This window comes from Rhincodon typus, chromosome 23, assembly GCF_021869965.1.
Source record: "Rhincodon typus isolate 14 chromosome 23, sRhiTyp1.1, whole genome shotgun sequence".
In the NCBI taxonomy this organism is placed as follows: domain Eukaryota; kingdom Metazoa; phylum Chordata; class Chondrichthyes; order Orectolobiformes; family Rhincodontidae; genus Rhincodon; species Rhincodon typus.
In genome coordinates this window covers 44,319,873-44,342,605 of record NC_063354.1, presented here as the reverse complement: position 1 = coordinate 44,342,605, position 22,733 = coordinate 44,319,873, and the positions used below count along the sequence as shown (strand labels likewise).

Below are 22,733 nucleotides of genomic sequence, written 5' to 3'. Positions count from 1 at the left end.
CAATATTCCAGCATACACAGTGACAATAAAGCTGCAACATAACCTCTTCAGTCCTGTGGAATGATTTATAACCATTCGAGTCTCTATGTATCAATTCAATTTAAATGATTATGCACCTATCACTAAATTTTTCAATATGCAATAACACTGTGATCATTTATCAGTGTTAATATACTTTACCGTTTGTCTTCCCAGTTGCATAAATAGTTTAAATTCTTCTGAAATTAAAAAAAAAAAATTGCTAGATGTCTTGCCTGTACTGGTCTCCCCATTTTGCTTCGGTCAGTTTCTTCTCCTGTCTGGCTATAAATGTCCCAAAAGTGATGGGTCACAATTTGCTGTTGGAGTGAATGTTGGCCTCGGCCAATAGTAACACTTGCCTGCACATATTTAGATTTCTAAATTTCTTTTCCAAGCCACCTGCTGCAATTGCAAGCTGATAACAGCACTCTGAGTGCAGCCTTAACAATACCTTGTATATTTGCAGCAAGACCTCCCTGCTAACATGTTAAATATTAGGCTGACTGGCCTATGTTCTCTCCTTCCTTGGGTAGATGTGCTACATTAGTGATTTTCCAGTTTGCTGGGATATTTCCAGAGTCTAGAGAATTTGGAAGATCATAACTAATGTATCCACAATTACTGCAGCCACTCTTTTAAGACCCTGGGATTCAGGCCATCAGTCAGCCTTTAATCCCTTTAGTTTTCTCATACTGTTTGTCTAGTGATTGAAATTGTTTTCAGTTTCTTTCTTCATCTTGCCTCTTGATTTTCTACAGCACTTGGGAATTTTTTTGTCATTTACCGTGAAGACAGGTATTAGCTCTGCCATTTCTAATCAACAGGGCTCCAAATAAGTGCTAAGGTAGGGAACACGTTGAAATTAAACATGCATGTGACAATGGCATTGTGGTAATCATGGTCCAATTTAATCTGTGAAAACTGGAAAAACCAATAATACTGTGACTGATTAAAAACTGAAAGAACTGTGGATGCTGTAAATCCGAGACAAAAATAGAAATTGCTGGAAAAGCTCAGCAGGTCTGGCAGCATCTGTGGAGATAAATCAGAGTTAACGCTTCAGGTTGTGTGACCTTGAGGAAGGGTCACTTGACCCGAAGCATTAACTCTGATTTCTCTCCAAAGATGCTGCCACACCTGCTGAGCTTTTCCAGCAATTTCTATTTTTGTATACTATGACTGATGATATCCTAGAGTGTGCACTAGATGTTTTAGACCAGCGCACTGAGGAACCAACTAGAGAATGGGCTATCTTGGGATTTGGTATTGTGCAATGAGAAAGAGTGAATTAATAATCTTAATCTTCAGGTTTCCGAGGGAAGAGTGACCATAACATGATATAACTCTTCGTTGGATGAACAAGGGTCTTAATTCTAAACAAAGGATATTATGAAGGTATGAGATGGGGGTTGGCTATGATAAATTGTGCAATTTCATTAAAAAGCATGACGGCAGATAGGCAATGACTGAATTTAAGGAACAAATACAAGCATTGTGATAGTAATACATTTCTTACTGGTGCAAAAACACAACGGGGAAAATGTTCCAATCATGCAATTCCATTTTATATGGTGCCACGTGGCAGGTTGGTTAGAAAATTAGAAACGTTTGGGATTAATGGATCCTTGGCAGTGTGGATTACAAGTCGACTAAAAAGACAGGAGACAGCAGGTAGGTATAGATGGGCATTTGAGACTGGAGACGAGTTGAAAATGGTGTTCCCCATGGATCAATGCTGGGATCCTTACTCTTTGTGATTTATTTAAAACAAATTGGAGAAGGATCTTGAGGGCAAAGTCTGTAAATCTGTAGATGATGCTAAACTAGGGAGAATAGTGAATTGTGAGGATGACACTGAGTGATTTCGTAGGGACATTGACAGTTTTGCCAAATGGGCAAACACCTGGCAGATGAATTGCAATGCAGAGAAATGCAAGGTAATGCATTTTGGTAGAAGAAACATGGAGAGACAATACAGACTCCATGGTACAACTTTGAAGGAAATACAGGAGCAAAGGGACCCTGGGGTTCGCATGCATAATCCTCTGAAGGCAGCCAGGTAAGTTTAAACAGTTGAGAAGGTTTGTAGGATCCTTGGATTTTATAAATAGAGACATATACTCATGAGAGACATGGACTCTCTAGCCTCAAATAATGTAACCTGCAATGTAACCTGTATGTCTCTAAGTCTTTTTGATCTGTACGTTCTTTGCTTGCTGTGATCTGCCGGTGCTGCTTGTAAACAAAGCTTTTCATTGTATTTCGGTACACGTGACAATCAATCAATCAGTTATTCTCCTTGGAACAGAAAAGATTAAGAGGTGACCTTATTGAGGTGTTTGAAATTGTGAACACTTTTTACAAAGTAGTTTTACATGCAGTCTGCATGACTGGAATGTCATCTACCACCTTTTAACATTCACTTCACCACCAACACATTGTGGCAAGGGTATATACTACCTACAGGATGGACTGCAATAAGTCATGCAGGCTTTCTTGACAGCACTTTCCTAACCCACAAGTTCTAGTGTCTTGAAAATGGGGCAATTTTCCTTCAGGCATCACCACTGGTTCCTCCTCCACACCTATTTTGGAAATATCTCACTGTGCCTTTGTTGTCATTAGGTCCTACGAAAGCCAGAATGTCTAAAATCTGAAAGGAGTGGAGAAAATATAAATAGCATTGCATGTGTAATGAAGCAAAGTGGCATGATCTTAAGTTTGAGATACTACATTTTTAAATAAAACAAAGAACTGTGGATGGTGGAGATCTGAAACACACAAAAACAGAAATTGCTTGAGAACTCAGCAGGCCTAGCAGCATCTGTAAAGAGAAGCTAGTTAAGTCCAGTGATCCTTCTTCAGAACTGTATTTTTTAACATTGCTATGACTAAAATTTTGGAAAGCTTTCAATCTGTTTTATTTAGAAGTTGTTTTTCTTTCTCTCAGCAAGCAGCTTTGAAAATATTTAACCTGTAAATGACCTATCTATTTGTTTGTGTTTCAGGGATCAAAACAAAAGAAAGGATTCCGAGGTAAGTAACCTATATTCCACCTTGTTTTGGACAATTGTTTGTAATAATTTAAAGAGAAAGAAACACTTTCTGAAGGAGGTTTTTCTGTTTTTGTAAAACAGAATCCCAGTGTGAACTGGAATAATTGCACTGAATACAGTTACAACCTTGATTTTGAACCATTGTGCAAGTGAATCTAGAGCCTGCCTTGGATGACAACCTACTGGGTACATATTGCGTTTAAAAGAAACTGAAAACCAGCGCATTATCACTAAAATGCTTTTCAACTTTCTAAATACAATCTCTTTTTTAAAACTGTGACACAGGAAAAAAATACAACAGTTCAAAACCTGGAATTGAAAATGTGTGGGGATTTGTGAGAGATGTTTTCCTTTCCACCCTGCTCTCCTCACTCATTACTGCTTGCTCATTTGAATGGAAATGTTAGGCGGATTGGATTGCTGATTTCTCCACACGTCCCACTCAGGACTAGACACTGAGTGTTCAATGTGTCTTTAACCTGATGAATAGATGTTTGCAAATGGCCTTTCTGATACAGAGGGTGGATTTTTTTTTGTTGTTGTGCAATTGTCTACTACTAGCTGGGTGTGCTGAAGAAAAGTGTGTGGTGGAGTTAGTGTGGGACTCTTGCTCTACCTGATATGTTGATGACATGTAAAGCTTGGTACAGGGTGCAATTTAAAAGTTTTCAGATGGTATGAAACTTGGAAACATTGTGAAAAGTGGGGAAAATGGTGTGGGACTTCAAAAGGACATTGGCAAGTTGATGGAATGAATGGACAGGTGGTAAATGAAGTCAACAGGGGGAAATATGAAGTGATTCATTTTGGTAGGAAGAACATAGAGAGACAATCTTAAATAAATGAAGGAGACAATTCTAAAAAGATGTGCAGGAGCTGAGAGACCTGGGTGTATGTATGCATAAATCACTAAGGATATTTGAGAGTACGGTTACTGAAGCATACAGTTTCCTAGGTTTACTGACAGTGGAATGGAATACAAGAACAAGGAAGTTGTGTACATTCTCTAAACCTCAGCTGGGATATTGCATCTTGTTCTGGGGACCACAACTTAGGAAGTATATGAAGGCATTGGACAGGGTGCAGAAAAGATTGAGTGATTCCAGGGATGAGGAACTTCAATTAAGAAAGCAGATTGGAGAAGTTAAGACTGTTTTCAATAGAGAGAAAGAAACCAGGAGGACTTCGATACAGATATTGAAATCATGAGAGGTCTAGGCAGAGTAGATAGGGAGAAACTGTTTCAACTTCTGAAGGGATCAAGAACAAGAAGTCAGGGATTTAAAATCATTGGTAAAAGAAGGAAAAACAACATTAGAATATTTTTCAATGCAGCGAGTGGTTTGAGTTTAGAATGCACTGAGAGTGAGAGTGGAGGAAGCAGGTTCAATTCAGGCATTCAATAAGGAATTGGACCGTTATCTGAAAAGAAGCAATGTGTAGGGTCATAGGGTGAAGACAGGGGAATGGTATGAAGTGAAATATTCATTTGGAGAACTGGTGCAGACATGATGCATCGAAAGGCCTCCTTCTGCATTGCAACAATTCTTTTATTCAGAGATTTTCTGAGGAATCCGTTCCAAGCACTGGCACAAATAATAATAACTGAGACAAACTTGACCCGTATGCCGGGCTTCCTGAGCTGTGATATTAGAGATACCTACCTAAAACACTACTGATGCTTCCTGTTATTCTCTGAAATGCCTGCAGCAATCAAAACCGCACCCACTGTGCCTGTATCTCTTTGAGAAAATACTCCTATTTCCCATTTAGTGATTTAGTGCCTGCCTCATTGTGAAATCATAAATATCCATATGAAATTGGATATAGGCTTGAATAAGAACATTCCATGCCTTTATTGCTGGGAACAAAAATGAGATTCTCTGATATTACTGTGTCTTTGCTCTGTTTCAGAATCGATTGATGACGTACTAGATGACCTCTTTGGAGAAGATGGTAGGGTGCAATTACTTTTTCTTTTTCTGGTTGACCGTTTTAAAAACCAATCTTTCATGGGATGTGTGCATTGCTGGGACAGTCAGCATTTGTTGCCCATCCCTCATTGGCCTTGAATGGAGTGGTTTGCTAGAACCATTTCAGTGGGCAGTTAAAAGTCAACCACGTTATTGTGGGTCTGGAGGCATATATATGCCAGATCAGTAAGGATGGCAGATTGCCTTCCCCAAAGGACATTAATGTACCAGGTTTTTTTTAATGGCAATGGACAGTAGTTTCTTAATTAACATTATTGAACCTAGCTTTCAATTTCTCATTTTCTTTTACTAAACGAATTTAAATTTCACCAACTGCTGTGGTGGAATTTCAACTCTTGTTCCCAGAGCATTGGCTGGGTTCCTGGAATACTGGCTTAGAGACATCACCACTGTGAGAATAGCCTGTGCCTCAGATCTGTTTACAGTAATTCTGTTTAATTGGAAAACCCCAAAATAAATGTCTGAAGTTTAGTTTGCAGGACAAAGCCAAGGTTGAAAAGAGTAACAGTAAAGATAAATTCAAGTAAGTAGTGATGGAAAATCAATGCCAGCTTTTTTTGTAGTATCCTAAAAATCTCCAGAAGTAGTAGAGTTTGGGAGATACGATTAAGGAGAAGGAAACAGTGCGAAGGGTTCCAACTTGAACGTGCTGAGATTTTTTAATTCGATTTGTCATGTCAAGAGATCCATGGTGACTCTCTGAATTAAACTGCCCAACAACTTAGACATAGAATTTCTATTTGCCTGGTGGGGTTTAACATCCAGGGAACTTAGACACAAGCCAATAGGACAGAGATTTAGAACCATAAGTGTTTACAGTACAGCACCATTAGATCATCAGGTCTATACTTGCACTCTGCTGGAACGATCAGAAACCAATCCCACTGTTCGTTTCCCCATCCTCCTGTACAATAATTTCCATTGAATATTTATTGGCCCAGATTTTGCGCTACCCACTGACCTTGATGAAAGCTGCCTGCAAAGATCCAACGATCTCTGGGATGCAAACCTTTCCTTTCCTGACATTAGTGTAAATCTGAAGTCGAGTACAGGAGTCTCCTGGTGTTCAGCAGCAATGATGTGAGGAACCAATCCTATTGAAGTATTCTTATAGGAAACCAATCAGGAAGTTTTTAAAAAAAAAACCAATCACCTCACATTTTTTAGATTTTAAAGTTTCCAGCTTGCAGAATAATTAATTGGGACAGAGATATCGTCGAAGCTGAAATATTATATATTTTAATATTAATTCTTAAAATTTGAGGAATTTGGTAAAATGGAGAAATTTGACTACTGTCTTTTATAAGTTTATGTCCACTTGAACATTCAAGTGATAAACATATTAAAATGCTTCCTATTCAACTATGTTGTTCAACGTTGTTCCATTGAATGTATATTCCCACTCCTTGGTTTTCTTCCAAAGTATATTGCATTCCTCCACATGAAACAATTGCATCTGCCACCCAGTCTGCCCATTTCATTAATTTGTTTACATCCCAAATGAGAAGAGGGACATTGCTGGAATTTAACATTGATAAACCTTACAATTTACCATTTGCACATTCCCCTTAAGAAGAAAGAGCATAGATAATGGCTTGCATGGCCTGAGGAAATCCAAAAGTATTCCACCGCTTGTGAAATCATTTGAAGTGTAGGCACTCTTAATGCAGGTGCAGTATTTAGAAAAGGTAGTTTTAGACAAGTGGACAGGACTGTGTATTTTGAATAAAGGGTGAGTGAGAAGAAATTTTAAATGCATAGTGAGAACATCAACATCCAGAAAATTGAAACTAGAAAATTTGATCTGCACTGAACAGTGGAGGTAGGTGAATGATACCCAAGTAATATCATTGCTGCCTGTCAAACGAGTTTAAAAAGTAAACCTGATGCCTTTACGTTGAGCAATAACAGCTTTCATCACCGGTTAATCTATTGTTGATTCTAACAACTCTGAGTAAATCACTGCAAATACTCTGATCTATGTACATCTCCATGCATTGACTGAAACCTCTACAGTGCGTACAGGTAGCAATGTAATACTTTATTTTTCTCTTTAAACTGTATCTACATTCAATCCATGATTTAATGAACTGTGGGTATGCTAACAGTTTTATTTCTGTCACTTTGTTTTTGCAGATGGATCTCCCAGTAAACCTACCTTACCAACTACAAAGTCAGGGAGCAACCTCAAGACACCTATCACCACATCATCCAGAACCAGCAAAAAGTATGCAAGCAAGCAGTCTGACTGTGACTGTAGGGCTAATAAGCATGCTGTGTGAATATTCGTAGTGTTTAGCCAGGGATTTAAATTAATGGAATTTAAAGTTTTCAGCTTTCAACTTGAAATGGAGTTTATTCAAAGAATCATTCAAACACGGACAATAGTGTCAAATGTGTTAGGATTTCACTATAGAAAACACTGTGATAATTCATCTCCACCATTCCACAAACAGTCACAAATGTCAGTGCTTGGATTAAATCATCAAGCTGGCCAGTTTGCCTGACCGACTGCTAATCAGGACAAAAGCAATTCACACCAGGTTTTGCTATTAACAGGAAATATCTATTCATTGTAAACACACGTTCATTAACAAACGGCAATCACTAACCTACTCCTAGCTGAATTAAATTGTTACCTTTTAAAACCTAAATATGACACACTCATTCACAAATAAGACAAAAGACAGATGATTTGACACAAACGTTATGGATCGAAAGACATAGGGAAACAAAATTCTGAAAACCAAAGTCCAGACCACAAGGATAGGTTAAGATGTCTCTCTGTTATTTTGATTTTCACAATGATGATGCTCTGATGTCTGTAAAACAATGGTTATTTGTTTGAATAGTTAATTGGGTGGACTTAAGTCGTCATGTATTAGAATTCTAGCTCTTAAGTTTGAGTATTTGGTTCTGTTTTCTCACTTGCTCTGAAGGGAGGGGTATCTTTTCTGAATGTTTCTGGCTGCACTGCTTTCCCAAGTTGGTAGCAAACTGCACCTTAACAATCCGAGGGCTGTCATCAGGCAGTTTCCCTTAACTCAAAAACTGCTGGAGTGGCTCTGCTTAGTAACATAACAATCTTCCCGTTCTAAAAGCAACATAGTCTTATACAACTAAAAGTGTATCATGCAGCCCCAGTTGATTTATTATATCTCCTGGTGATTTAGCTAGATAACAATTTCCAACTTCTATTACAGGTTATAGTCCAAAAAGTAAAGATTTACATTCCCTTACAAATGTAATTTATAGTTTCTGTACAATAAAAGTGCAGATTGAAATTAAACATTCAAATTGAGATTAATGCAATGTGTGCCCTGGGTCATCTGATGTGTGGAGATTAATACTGCTCTCCCCCTGGAGTTTCCCTGGTTTGTAAAGATTATTACAGCAAGTGCCTTAGGGATTCACTGATCTTTAGAGATTAATGCAACGAGTGCTGCAGGGTGGCTCTGATTTGTTGAGATTAATGCAGTGGCTGTATTTTTTTTTTCTCTTCAGGCCACTGCTGGATGATGACTTTTTCAGTAAATTGGCACAGGATGTCAACAAGGACAATGAGGTTAGTCTACATCTTTTGGTTTTACACACTTAACTAGTAGTATGGCGAACTGGGTTTGAACAAAGCCTAATTTAACACCAAATCACATGCACCAACAGATCGCGGGATCAATTCTCAATTTACTCTGAATTAATTGAGTTCTGTAGTAAGGTATATACTGGTAAGTTACCAAATGCCCCAGACTTCCTGGCTGGTGAGGGAAAGCAAAAACTAACTTATTGTTGCTGTTTGGACTTGTACCAGAATATTAAAAAGAATAGCTAAAATACTGTTGATCCTTAGAACCAGCACAGTGGTTAGCACTGCTGCCTCACAGCACCAGGAACCCAGGTTCAATTCCAGTCTTGGGTGACTGTCTGCGTGGAGTTTGCACGTTTTCCCTGTTCTGCCTGGGTTTCTTCCTGGTGCTTCAGTTTCCTCCCAGGTTGTGTGAATTGGCTGTGCTAAATTGTCCTGTAGTGTCCAGGATGTGCAGGTTAGGTGGGTTAGGGGAATAGAGTGGGTGTGTGGGTTTGAGTGGGACGCTTTTCAGAAGGTTGGTGCAGATTCTATGGACCTCTATCTGCATTGTAGAGATTCTCTGATTTTAAGCAGCGATAGGAGAAATCATCATGGGGAATGAGAAAATGGCAGAGACAGGGAACAAACATTTTTGGGTCAGATTTTCTGATGACCAGATAATCTGTATCATAGATGTGTAGCATTGAGCAAACATCCCCACATTATACAATACTAGACGAAAATCCTGAACTTCTCAAAAACTTTTAAAAGAAAGGGGACAGCTGGGCTGAGCTCTGGAAAAATACACAGACACAGAGGTAGCTGTCTGGAGCCATTGTTCAGTCCAAAAAGTCCCATTCAAAAACAACAATCAACCAAACCTGACACCCTAGGCTGAAACTAACTTTTACACCTCGAGCTATCCAACCCATTATGGAACCTATACAGACATCAGACATTCAACTTCAATCGGTATTCATTCACAGAGATATCAGGCATTCAACTTCAATCTAAATATATTCACACATACTCTTAACTGTCAGGAAGCCAATTGACTTCAAAGGTGACACCAGTAACACAACGACAAGCGAAGATAAGAGGCCCACAATCAGTATAATTGCAGGCCCTGATCTCACCTGAAACAGCTGTCTCACCAGGAGCTATCCCCACAGCTATCTCCAGAAGAGGGATCTCAAACCGCTTTCTCCCCAAGAGCGATCCCCTGGCAGCTGTTTCCCAGGGGGTGTTCTAAGCAGCAATACTGAAAAGAAGAATTCTAACAGCCAATTCCAGCGGCTCTTTCCAAGAGCTGTCTCTGGAAGGCGTTATCCCAGTAGCAGTCCCAAAACCTATCGACCACAGACCTGTTCCGCACAAGGGGAACCAACAGCAACCAACCATGACCAGCAGACCTAAGAACTGACAGCCTCTGAAAATCGCCGACCTGACTGACACCAGAAGGCCTCAAACAGATACTGAGGTGAAAACCGGCCTACAAAACCACCACAAAATAAGGAAAACCAAGTACTAACCCAATAAATCCAAGTGGGAACAGTCAGCTATACTTCAAAATTGTGTTTTTTTTTCCCCCAGTAGTGACCTTAAACTTTTGAGACCCCAAAGTATCCAACCTAGCTAGCAGGGAGGGGAATGTGGGTAGCGACAGTGCAGGCATCCAAGGTAGGAAGCCTGATTAAAGTTTGTGATTAAAACTGCTTTATAGCTTCTAATAGTGTTTAACCTGTGTTTAATTTAATAGTGTATTTAATTACTGTCCTCCGTACAGTTGATTGTGTCAATTTCACTGTTTATTATATTTGCCTTTATTTCTTGTATTCTATTTACCTTTTGTATTTAATAAACGCGGAGATTCTTTTCCTCTGAAATACCTGTCTACTGCCTTCATTTCACATTCCTAAATAAGTCTAGTATCAGAACCAGAGATCTTGGGGTGATTCGAACCACCTAAAAATCAGCAAACTACTGATCGCAAACCAGAACCCTACATAAGGGAGATCTAAGCACTAGAATCCTTGGTGTAGCTGACTCCGAGGAAATTTCTCAGGAAGTTGGAGATTCCACTGAAAGTTCCCATTTAAGTTGAAGAATTTGGAAGGTTCTGCTGCAGTGAAGTAAATAGTGAGGAAAAGTTAGTTTATTAAAACCTTGTCTACCTGCTAAGTAACTATTAACAGAACCCCCCGCAACTCTCCCCAACACCCCCCCCACCCCACCAATTCACCTCATATACCCACAGTACACCACCTCCAGATCCCTTACAATCCCAAACCCTGACCTGACTGTTCCCATCCTCTGGACCTGAAACCCTCAACTGACACCCTGCCATCTGGGGCCTAATCTCCTACTCCTGGGACTCTCTTGCCATTGACTGCAGTGGAAAATGATACATGAATTGGCCAGGAAGCAAAGAATGGGAGCACTTTCCAGTTAACAGGGTGTAACTAGCTAAGTGCTGTGACTTTAGCTATTCATAATCGAAATAAATGACTTGGATGAGGAGTCCAAAAGTGATGTTTCTTAAGTTTGTTGACCATACTAAATGGTGACAAGATATGAAAGTGATATACTAATATGCACAGCATACAACAAATTGTAAAACAATTTTAATTTGACCTGCGGAAGGCTTTTACATATTTCTATATTACAAATTGAGAGCAAAGTAACTGAAGTCCTGATTATAGTGGAGCATTTGCACTAACGTTAAATTGGTTGAAGCATGCCTGAGCATTCTATAGAAGACTGTCTTGCAGCATTCTACCATTGCCAACTTTCAGGATCTTTACTGTTCTGTTTTTTTTGTGTAGGAGTCCGAGGTTTCAGATGCTGATCCTCAGGCCTTGTTAGACACTATGAAGGTAAGAAAAACGTATTTGTGTTACAATTGGTAGCCACCAATATGTTTTGCTCTTGTTGTACAGATCCCATTGGATAACAGAAAGCAGGGTGATTGTGAGCCTGTGCTGTAACACTTTTGGTTACAGATCCTCTTATCCACTTCAGCTGAGCCCTAAGATTACATTTTGTTCTCACTGTTACTCCCTGTTATCCCCAATGTGGGTAACAGTCTGTTTGGTTTTACAGAGTCATAGAGATATACAACATGGAAACAGACCCTTCGGTCTAACATGCCCGTGCTACCCAGATATCCTAAATAAATCTAGTCCCATTTACCAGCATTTGGTGCATATCCCTCTAAACGCTTCCTATTCATATACCCAACCAGATGCCTTTTAAAAGCTGTAATCGTATCCCCCACCACCACTTCCTCTGGCAGCTCATTTCATAGATGCGCCACCTTAAATCTTTCCCCTCTCACCTTAAACCTATGCCCTCTAGTTTTGGACTCCCCACCCTGGGGAAAAGATCTTGCCTACTTACCCTATCCATGCCCCTCATGATTTTATAAACCTCTACAAGATCACTCCTCAAGCCTCTGGTCCAGGGAACATAGCCCCAGCCTATTCAGCCTCTCCCTATAGCTCAAACTCTCCAACCCTGGTAACATCCTTGTAAATATTTTCTGAACCCTTTCTAGGTTTACAACATCTTTCCCATAGCAGGGAGACCAGAATTTCACGCAGTATTCCAATAGTGGCCTATCAATGTCCTGTACGGCTGCAAAATGACCTCCCAACTCCTATACTCTAATGCACTGACCAATAAAGGCAAGCATACCAAATGCCTTCTTCACTATCTTATCTACCTGCGACTCCATTTTCAAGGAACTATGAACCTTCACTCTAAGGTCTCTTTGTTCAGCCACACTCCCCAGGACCTTACCATTAAGTGTATAAGTCCTGCCCTGATTTGCCTTTCCAAAATGCAACACCTCACATTTATCTAAATTAAACTCCATCTGCCACTCCTCGGCCCATTGGCCCATCTGATCAAGATCCTGTTGTATTCTGAAGTAACCTTTTTTTGCTGTCCGCTACAACTCCAATTTTGGTGTCACCTGCAAACGTACTAACCATACCTCCCATGTTCACATCCAAATCATTTATATGAAAACAAAACTATGGTAAACCAAAGTAGCTTTCTTACAAATACTAACCAACTATCAAATTCTTTCCCCCGCCCCAGATCCCCACTTTAACACTTCAATCCATGTGGTATCATGTAGGTATTTTCTAATCCACCTGTTCAAATATGTTATGGCAGAGCTCAAGAATTTGGGGGGAGTAAGTATTACAGATTCATTCCTCCAGTTTAAGCCTATAGAATCATAGAATCCCTATAGTGTGGAAGGAGGCCATTCCTCCCATTGAGTCCACACTAATTCTTTGAACAGCATCCCACCCCAACACTCCCTTACCCTATCCCTGTCACCCTGTATTTCCCATGGCCAATCCACCTAGCCTGCACATCTTTGGACTGTGGGAGGAAACCGGTGCACCCGGGGGAAACCAACACGGATATGGGGAGAATGTACAAACTCCACACAGTCGCGCAAGGATCAAATTGAACCTGGGCCCTGGTGCTGTGAGGCAGCAGTGCTAACCATAAAGCCACTGTGCCATTCTGTATCTTACGATTCTTGCATGAAATAAATTAGATTTAAAAAACAAACTTGAGAGAAAAAGACTACCGTGAATGTTGATTCTTCATACAAGAAATTCCTTTTCATAAAAAAGGAACAAATCTTCGTACCATAGGATCAAGAGTAGACCATTCACCCTCTTGTGTCCGTTTTATCAGATTTTGAACCAATCCACATTTTAATTCCATTTACCTGTTTCGGTTCCATAGGCTTACATGGTTAAGAGGGCACTGACAATAGAGGTGTTCAAAACCAGAATGCATTTTGTATTTAATTCTTGTTTGTGTTTAGTTCATGACTTTATTACTTTTACTTCAGTAACTTGTAGTAGAGTTGTAGCAGTGTAGTGAACGAACCTTTATCTTGCTTAAAACTAGAATTTTGCTATTTATTTTTAAATGGAATTGCATAAAGTAAGAGGGGGCTTCATATATATGCATGTATTTTATATTCCTGTCATTAAGCCTGTAATTAATTCCTGTAATTAATACATTTACTGGTGCTTGAATTGATAATACATATCATTTGAAACTGGTAAGGTCGACATTTGGTGTTCTGGGATGTTGGCAGCGTTGCCTTACTTTTACAAATGCGCACAAATCCTTAGCTTTGAAGAACGTCACCTTAGGAGATTGGGACAGTTCACCAAGGGTTGCAGATGTCATGGACTATCCTGATGTTTGTTGTTCATCTTTAGGTGAATTTGAGGAAAGTTATGATGATCTAATTTCTTGGGATGCTGTCATCAAGGAGGAGGGTGACAATGAGAGGAAAGCCTATGTGGTAGGCTGGGTAACTGGAGGGGCAGACTGTGGTACCCATGGCCAGATCTGCACAGGACATCATTGTCACCAGGGACTGCTTCATAGAGAGGCAGTTCATGCAAGCAGCCTTGGGGATCTTACTATACATTCAGCAGATTGTCCCTGATGAGCCAGCGTGACACAAGTGATGAATAATATTGGCATTACATATCTTCCAGATGAGTTGGTCCTGTCTCCGGCTTGGCTTTCTGAGGCAAAGAATAATCCTGAAGGGACGACAGAACTGCTCTCCCTCCTTCACAACTATGCTCTCCTCTCTCCACCCTTCTTTATGGTCTGTAGCCAACCTCTATCTCGGAATTGCTTAGATGTGAAACTGCTCAGCTTTGCACTGCTCCTTGAGTCACAGACTGATTCACTCCATCAGGCAGGAGGCCTGTGATTGCAGGAGTAGCTATTCTTGCAGGTCGGTCACTTCAGCTGACCTGTATTTTGAACAGAGAGTCTGCAGGCCTGATAATAGATGGTGGGCTGCATTCTGGACTACAGCTATGTATTGGACAACCTTGCTTTACAGGGATGCAAATGTTTTCTTTATTTGTCCTTTGGATATGAGTGATGTGGGAAAAGGAATATTTTAGTGCCTATCTCTATTACATATCAACCACAAGGTGTGGAGTTGGAGTTGCTTCTACACAAGACCAGGTGGGAGCAACAATTCCCTTCCCTGAAGGACTTTATTGGAAGGTTTGGGTTTTTAACAACCATTCAGCAGCTTGCATGGCCTTTTGTCTGTTGTAAGTTCTCGCATTACTGCATTTATTGAATTCAGTTTGACCATGGTTCCACTTGATTGCACATCCTTGGGGTTGCTATTCTAGTTTTACAACCATGGAGCTTATTTAACCTTTGTTCATTTTCTTTTCTGTGTGCAGGATATTGATGACATGGATGCCGATCTCTTTGGGAAAAGGAAGAAGCTGCATTCTGTGTCAAATCAACCCACGGGAAAGACTGCTGGGATGGAAAGTTCCTCATTAGAATCCACCAGAGTTGCGCACAAACCAAAAGCAGCAAAAGGCAGTAAGTAGCGTAGCAAGCATTTGAAAATAAGCAGCACTGCCTCTAGAATTTGAACAAACAGAACAGGCTCATGTTGGGGACTCCTTCAACAGATTGTCAGAATCTGTATGCAAATAAATGTACAATTAAAATAGTGTTTCACAAAGCATCCAAATAAGGTGAAGTGCTTCCCATTGGATTCTTTCCCCACCTTGGATTAAGGGCTGGCTCTAGGTTAAGATTGCTAACTATGATTAAACATAGTCCTGGAGGTTTCATTGCATGACTTGCCCCCACACTACACCCATTAATCAGCATTACATCTGGTTACGAGAAATATTTCTAGGAAACAACAAAAACGATACTCATTTTTAAAATCCCTTTGATTTTTCTCCATGTTTGCCCACAACGTGCCTTGGAGATTGATCTTCAATTTGTGCAAACTCCAGAACAACTCTGCAGGGTTGGTAAATCCACTCTTGTATCATTTGCAGCTCTGTAGCTGGTTCATTGAAGGCTTATATATAGTTGAACGTGTGGAAGTAAAGGGAGCTTGTTTTGTGCTGGTTTCTTTTGACCTGACCCGGGAATTTGCAAGCATCAGCAGTCTACAAACTTTCCCTACAATAGCAACTAATGCAAGTTTGTATTGATTTGTCGCACTTCAACTTTGCACCCTTAGAGGGACGGGCAACTTTAAACACAGATGCAAAATTGAAGTGGAATAATACATTGAATTTTCCATTCAATTATGTATTCCTGGTTGATGAAGCAACATGTCACCTGACCCACTGTAAGAATTACCACAGCAAATGCACTGATAGATTTAAATAAGCAGAAATTCATTTAAAACTGCAGCCTTTACCAAAAGAATGAGAAATGTGTGGAATAATTGGTCAGACAAGATAGTGAAACCATGGGAGGCTTTCAAGATGCCACTGGATACGTAGGAAAGTCAGGGGTTCCAGTTTGCCCCCATTTCTGACTCTGACTGACTCTGTTTTCAATCAGTCATCATGGGGGAAATTGCTGAGGGAATGTTTACAATAAGGACCAATAAAGAAGGAAACCTTTAATTTGTATAGTAACTTTCACAACCTCAGGAAATCCCAAAATGCTTCATAAAGATACTTCTGAAGTTTAGTTGTTCTTATACAATAGGAAACAAGTCATTTTGCAAATGATGAGCTCCTAAGAACAGCAGGATATCCATCTATCTTCAAATAAAAACGGAACACTGGAGATGCTCATCACGTCTGGCAGCAGCTATGAAGGTAGAAATGGAGCTGACATTTTCAGTCAGTTATGAATCTTCTTCATTCGAAGATTATGTGCCTTTGAAAGGTGGGCAGGGAAATGGAAGAACAAAAGGGAAAATCTAGCATAAGGTAGAAATCATTTATTACAACCATCAACAGTCCCTATGCCTTTTTGTCCCATTATAATTTTATCTTTTAATCTCCCCTGCCCTCGATTCATTCCCACTTTTGTTCTTCCTTCACTTTTTCCCCTTTCAATGATGTACTACCCATCATATTTTAATGCTCCTTCAATTCTGAAGAAGAGGCTTATTCAAATCAGCTCTCTTCATTTCCCAGCACTGACTCCCCTTATCTCAAACACCATAAAAACTAAGAAACTTTTTAGTAAAGAATCATTTTGCCTTTGTTGCATCTCAGTTGTGTACTAGCTGTTAAATGTGCACCCGCCCCCACTTCTTGATTTTTTTAATACCATATTGTCTATTAAGGTAATGATTCTAACTCGGACTAAATTGCAATTTGAAATAACTTGGAAGTAAATCTAAGTGAACCTGTTGATCTGCTATCACAAGAAGTGGCATTTTCACTGCTCCTTCGATGCAAATTGCTAATATTTGAGCAGCAAATCAAGTTGCACTCAACAAGTGCAGAAATTTGGATTGTTTCTCAAATGGACTCTACTATGTTAGAATTGCCAGCAGTCCAGAATTGCTCTGGAGTTTCCAAAAATGAAAGGATAATCATCCAGTCCTGGGTACTTCTGAAAGGAATCTTGGAGCAAAGTCATGGGGCCAGTTTTTTAAAAAAATATATATTTTCTTTCATTTCTATTGATCACTTTTTCTGTTCACTTTCGTTTTGAGATGCAGTGAGAGTTATCTCCGGATTAGCAAAGGTAGTTTGGCTAATCAGAGAGTTGGGCATCAAAGAGTCTACTGATTAGAAAATTGGTGTGAGAGATTGGACCACAAAGAAGGGTCTTTTGGTCCCCCATTGACCCAGGGGCAGTCACTGAAAGAGAGAGGTCATGTGGGGAGTCCTTCAGGAATTCAACAAATGAAGACTGAAATCCCAAAACTGCCCCAAATCACATTTCCTTCCCTTAATTGTTGGAAGGTTTATGAGTCACATTAATTGTATACTCATGTCTGTAGATGTGGCTGGTGAGGATGAGGAACATTGCTCTGCTCCTCCAACGTCTAGGCGCCAGTACAAGAAGTTCACATTTGATGGTAAGTTTTTAATGCATGCAGTGACCATGGTGCAAGTCAGTTTGGAACTTGGATTGCTTAAATAATGAATGCAGATTTGAGTGAGGATAAGATGATTCATTAATGTTTTAAGCCATTATTTGATGTTAATATCTGGTTAATTACATTGCCAAGGCTGTTACTGCCTTTATTTAAGTTTAAGAAGAAACAGGTGATGGCTATTTAATTGTCTCTGTGCTTGCATGTAGGCAGCACCAGTAACACTGGGGATTGAAAAGAACTGGAAGACTGAGTAGTCAATAAACTATCCAAGCATCTTGGTTTTCTAACTCAGCAAATGGCTGGGGTCTATATTTAGGGTGGAAGAGGGTTGGGAGGTGGGGAAGGAGACCGTAAGAGGAGGCTGGAGGAGGAGATACCACAAATATCCTATTCTCAATAATGGGAGACCCCAGGCCAGTAGTGCAAAAAGTGAGACGAAAGCAATTTCAACAATCTTCAACAAGAAGTGCTGAGTGGGTAATCCAGCTCATCATCCTCCTGAGGTTCCCAACATAACACATGCCAGTCTTTAGCCAGTTCAGTTCAATTCGCTTCACATGATATCAAGAAAGAGCTGGAGGTCCTAGACACTGTCCTTGACAAAATTTCAGTTAAACTTCTGAAGACGTATGATCCAGAACTTGTCATACCCCTTGGCAAGCTGTTCCATTACAGCTACAACACTGGCATTTACCTGGACAATATTCCACATTATCAGGTATGTCCTTTAAGTCTTGGAATACTCCCCACTTGCATGGATGACTTCATCAACCCTGGAGAAGCTTGACACCATCCAGCATCCAGATCAAAGTAGCCCATTTGATTGGTACCCTAACCGTAAGCATTCATTCACTCCACCATGAATGCTCAGTAGCAACAGGGACTACCATTGACAAGATGCACTGCTGAAGTTCACCAAGGCTCCTTAGATAGTACTTTCCATGACCACGACCATCTAGAAGGACAAAGGCAACACCACCCAAGACTTTCTCCAAGCCACTCGCCATCCTGACTTGGAACTATATCACTGTTCCTCCAGTGTCAGTAGATCATAATCTTGGACTCCCTACCTGATGCCCTATCTACAACAGTTCAAGAAGGTAGCTCACCAACAACTTCTCTGGGCAACTGGGAATGGGCTATAAATGCTAGTCCAGGCAGCAATATCTACATCCAATGTGTGAATAAAAAGAAAAGCACTGAAGGAGGCTGCAAGAGGTGTGGTGGGGGGAGCTGAGGCTCCAATGGGAGTTGGTAGGGGAGAAGGAGAGTGCAAGAGGGATGGGAGAGGAGAAGGAGGGTACAAGTGAGTGGCAGTGGAGGAATAGAGGAAGATCAAGGATGAGGAACTTGGGAAATGCAGGGGCCTGTGTGAGGACTGTAGTTGTAAGGGGATGGATGAGAGAAACTGCAACAGGGAGGAGAGGAAATTTGAAAGAGGGAGAAGGAGGCTACAAATGAGAAAGAACAGCATAAATCACCCTTCATCAGGAATCGAAAGCTTTCCTGCTCCTCTCCTGCTGCCTGACTTGCTGTGTTCCTCCAGCTCCACACTGTATTGACTCTGACTCTAGCATCTGCAGTTCTTGCTATCTCCTTGGAGATGAATATGGAATATGTATCTTCAGGATGTGCTACATAGGGAACTATGTGATTAACACTGTCACTTGTTACATTTAAATCTGAGGTTAAGATCTTCCACCTTTGTCCATATCCAATGGAAATGCATTAACTCTGGCTTTACCAATCTTTGGAAGGAATGTTTAGGGTACTGGCTTTTTCTGCATAGAAGTATGTGTTCCTTATTTTTCACAACCTTGGTGGAAATTAAGCTCCCCCATTCCACAATTGTCACAATTTTAATTTAAAATTTAATATCTCAGATAATTAATGTCTATGACCATTATCTAAGACAAAATAAACTCTCACCAGGTTTTATCAATGAACAACAAAATGCAAACCTAATTGCTTTTTGCTGATACTGTCACATTGTTGTCAATTGTGGCAATCGTCAAATTGCTGGTCAGTTGGACCTAGGTCTTACTCTGAGTTTGCAATACTTTCTTTCTGGCAAAATCTGTTGTATTTTATTTTTTTTTCATTCATAGTGTGTTTTTGCTCTCCTGTTAAGCCTTTTAGATGCCTGAGTCCCAAATGTGCTCTCCCCCCTCAGTGCTATGACAAACTGCCACTTGCAGCCAATCCTCAAGTTGTTGCTGGACAGTTACTTTCTTTTTACCCCAAAGGCACCTGGTGCCAGCATCTCTCAAGAATATCAAATCCAGATTCAGCAAAAAAAAGTCACACTGTTCCACTTTTCCTTTTGAGTTGTGAAAAAAAGCCTAATAATCCAAATTGCCACTTTTCATTGTATATTTCCAAATAAATTATGTGTAATTTTTACATATTACAGAAAACCTTTTGTTGCCAACTTATGCCAATTTAAATACGGTGGTGGGTACAAATTTTCTTTCTAGAAATGCTTTATGTTGAGGTTTTAAGTTTAGTAGAAGTTTGAAAATTATTGAGGATATTAATGAATTCTAATTCTGCATCAGTGTATCCTTTTATTCTTTATTCATCCATGGGATGAGGGCATCGCTGACTAGGCAGCATTTATTGCCCATCCCTAATTGCCCAAAGGGCAGTTGAGAGTCAACCACATTGCTGTGGGTCTGGAGTCATGTAGGCCAGACCAGAATAAGATTGGCAGTTTCCTTCCCTAAGGGCCATTAGTGAAACAGATGGGTTTTTCCCGACAATCGATGATGGATTCATGGTCATCATTAGATCCTTAATTCTAGATATTTATTGAATTCAAATTCCACCGTCTGTCATGGTGGGATTCAAACCCAGACTCCAGAATGTTATCTGGGTCTCTGGATTAACAGTCCAGCGATAATACCACTAGGCCATTGCCTAGAGTCCAGATGCCCCATATGTCAACACAATTACAGAAAGTATTGTTATGATGTGACTGCATTGTGATGAATCAGTTAGTGATCATGAAAAAGAAACTCCTGAAAACCAAAATGTAGTCCCTGAAAATCAAAAAGAAGGCCCTGGAGCAAATCTCAAGAAGACCCCTTAAATATAAATTAACTTGTGCTCTTTTTGGGAAGTGATATCTATTTGCTTTCACTCGTTTTACACTTCTACATAAAGTTTCATTTATCCACAAGTTGTGTTATTTCAGCAACATGGGGTCATCTGCATTAAAAATGTGGTATTCATGCATTGAATGATTGTGCATTAGAAATTTCTTCTCGGGAAATGCGGTGGGGATCTTGTTGACCTCTGTTTGGAAGTGACCATTCTTTTTCACCAGAATAAAATCTTTTTTGCATGTTTGTTTCCGCACAAACTTCAGATGAGGAGGATGTTGGTTCAGGAACTACAAAACAAGGTAAACAGAATGTCAAACAAGAGGCCCACCTTTTCCTTGTTCTTGTTGCATTGAAATGTTTAGAAGCTGCATTTCCTCCCAGACTGAAACCTGTTTGGTGGTTTTCCATCACAGATTCTCTCTCTGAAACCTTAATCATTTCCACAAAGTTTAGTCCCAGTTCTTCAATAAATTTCTGCTATTCCAAGCTGATAGTACTGGTTTGTGAAGCTGACTTCTGAAATGTACAGTCTGTTCCTTTTATGACAATTGTGATCTGATAATTCCAGTTTTGGGGTCAACCAAAAAAATGACCACGTGATCAGAAGCAGACTGTACTTGGGTATTAGTTCTGTAAGATGCTTCTACGTCCCATCTCTCAGAATGTGAACTCTTTTTGTCTCTTAGTGTGCTGTTGCATGGCTGTTTCTTCTGGTATCAGGTTGAATGTTTAAAAATAAATGTCACTGCTAAATTAGCATTACATTTTAATTCAGGATTTTCCTTCTATGTTAAAACTGGTGGGAACAAAATCTAAAACGTAGTTTGAACAATGCATCAGAGATGTAGTGTAAGATTATGAAAGCTGAGATATTTAATGTTATTCTTATGCTTCTATTGTCTGTACCCTACAAATCACCTTATTCTTCCCACTGTACTGTATTTGGGTCACTAGTGCAGCCCCAGCAAGATGCCAAAGGCTTTTTCAAGCAATTCCATTGATGTATTTTGTTGAACACACTGTATGGGTATTGTTGCAATAAGCTTTTCTCTTTACATAGTGCTCCTGTCTCTTTTAAAGATATAGACGATCCGTTAGCAGGAATTTTAACAGATGAAGAAGATGAGCCAAAGAAACCAAAGAAAGTGGCGGTATCTGGACAAAAACATAGCCCCTTAAAGGTTGGTCTGCAGCCACAGAAAGAGGAGAAAGGTATTGAGAAACTGTGTGCCCTTATGAAAACACTTTGACTTTTCATTTTGACAAAATGATAAATGCTGTGATTTGGAGGATTGTGACTTTTGAGGCATTTGTACTATTAAATGCTCAGTCTCTTAAATGGTACAATGTACGTGCAGTGATGATAGCCTTATTGGTTTTCACTTTCGTTATGAGTAGATTATACTTTATTTTTCTCGCCATGGTACCCTTCCCTTGTCTGGCAGATTCAGACAGTCCTTGGTCAAGTTGGTTAACAAGTAACTGATATTATTTAGTTTGCAATTTCATCCCAAAGGAAATTTTTAATTGCTGGATAGTAAATGGGACCTAATCTGCACCCAGATCTTTTAGCTAATTCTTTCTCTGGGAAGTCCGTTCCCTGGTTGAGTACATTTTGTTTTTTAGATGGCCATTCAGATTGTACATTTAAGATTGTACGTTGCTCTGAGTGTGTGTTTTCATACAAAATGATTCCAGAAGATCCCCATACCCTGAAAACAGGGAAGGGCCATTGAGCTTCCAGATTAATTTCCAAGCACCTTGACTCTTCTGGTCAACCTACTATGGAAAGGATACTGTTAACCTAGAAAGAGTGCAGAAAAGATTTACCAGGATACTACCTGGACTGGAAGGTTTGAGTTCTAAGGAGAGGCTGGGTAGGCTGAGACTTTTATCCCTGGAGCATAGGAGACTGAGGGGTGACCTTATAGAGATCTATAAAATCACGAGAGGCATAAATAAGGTAGATAGCTGATGGCTTTTCCCCATGGTAGGGGAATCTAAAACCAGAGATCATTAGGTTTATGGTGAGAGGGAAAAGATACAAAAGGGTCCGGGGGCAATTTTTTTCACCCGGTGGTGTGTGTC

The 22,733-nt window shown here is 40.0% G+C and overlaps 1 protein-coding gene across 6 annotated transcripts in view; it reads left to right on the top strand.

Annotated features, from left to right (window-relative positions):
• The window catches only part of LOC109934358 (fas-binding factor 1 homolog), an 87,295-nt gene that overhangs the window by 8,024 nt on the left and 56,538 nt on the right, over positions 1–22,733 (top strand). For 3 of the 6 annotated variants that reach the window (XM_048610761.1, XM_020533164.2, XM_048610765.1), the window contains exons 4-13: positions 1,330–1,416; positions 3,030–3,057; positions 4,992–5,033; positions 7,208–7,298; positions 8,576–8,636; positions 11,462–11,512; positions 14,897–15,044; positions 17,440–17,517; positions 20,909–20,944; positions 21,726–21,857. In XM_048610761.1, coding sequence (XP_048466718.1) covers positions 1,411–1,416; positions 3,030–3,057; positions 4,992–5,033; positions 7,208–7,298; positions 8,576–8,636; positions 11,462–11,512; positions 14,897–15,044; positions 17,440–17,517; positions 20,909–20,944; positions 21,726–21,857 — 673 coding nt within the window. In that variant the 5' untranslated portion in view covers positions 1,330–1,410. Of the gene's footprint in view, positions 1–1,329; positions 1,417–3,029; positions 3,058–4,991; positions 5,034–7,207; positions 7,299–8,575; positions 8,637–11,461; positions 11,513–14,193; positions 14,296–14,896; positions 15,045–17,439; positions 17,518–20,866; positions 20,945–21,725; positions 21,858–22,733 lie in introns of those variants that run through there. The other 3 variants (XM_048610762.1, XM_048610764.1, XM_048610766.1) reach the window with 3 other exon arrangements.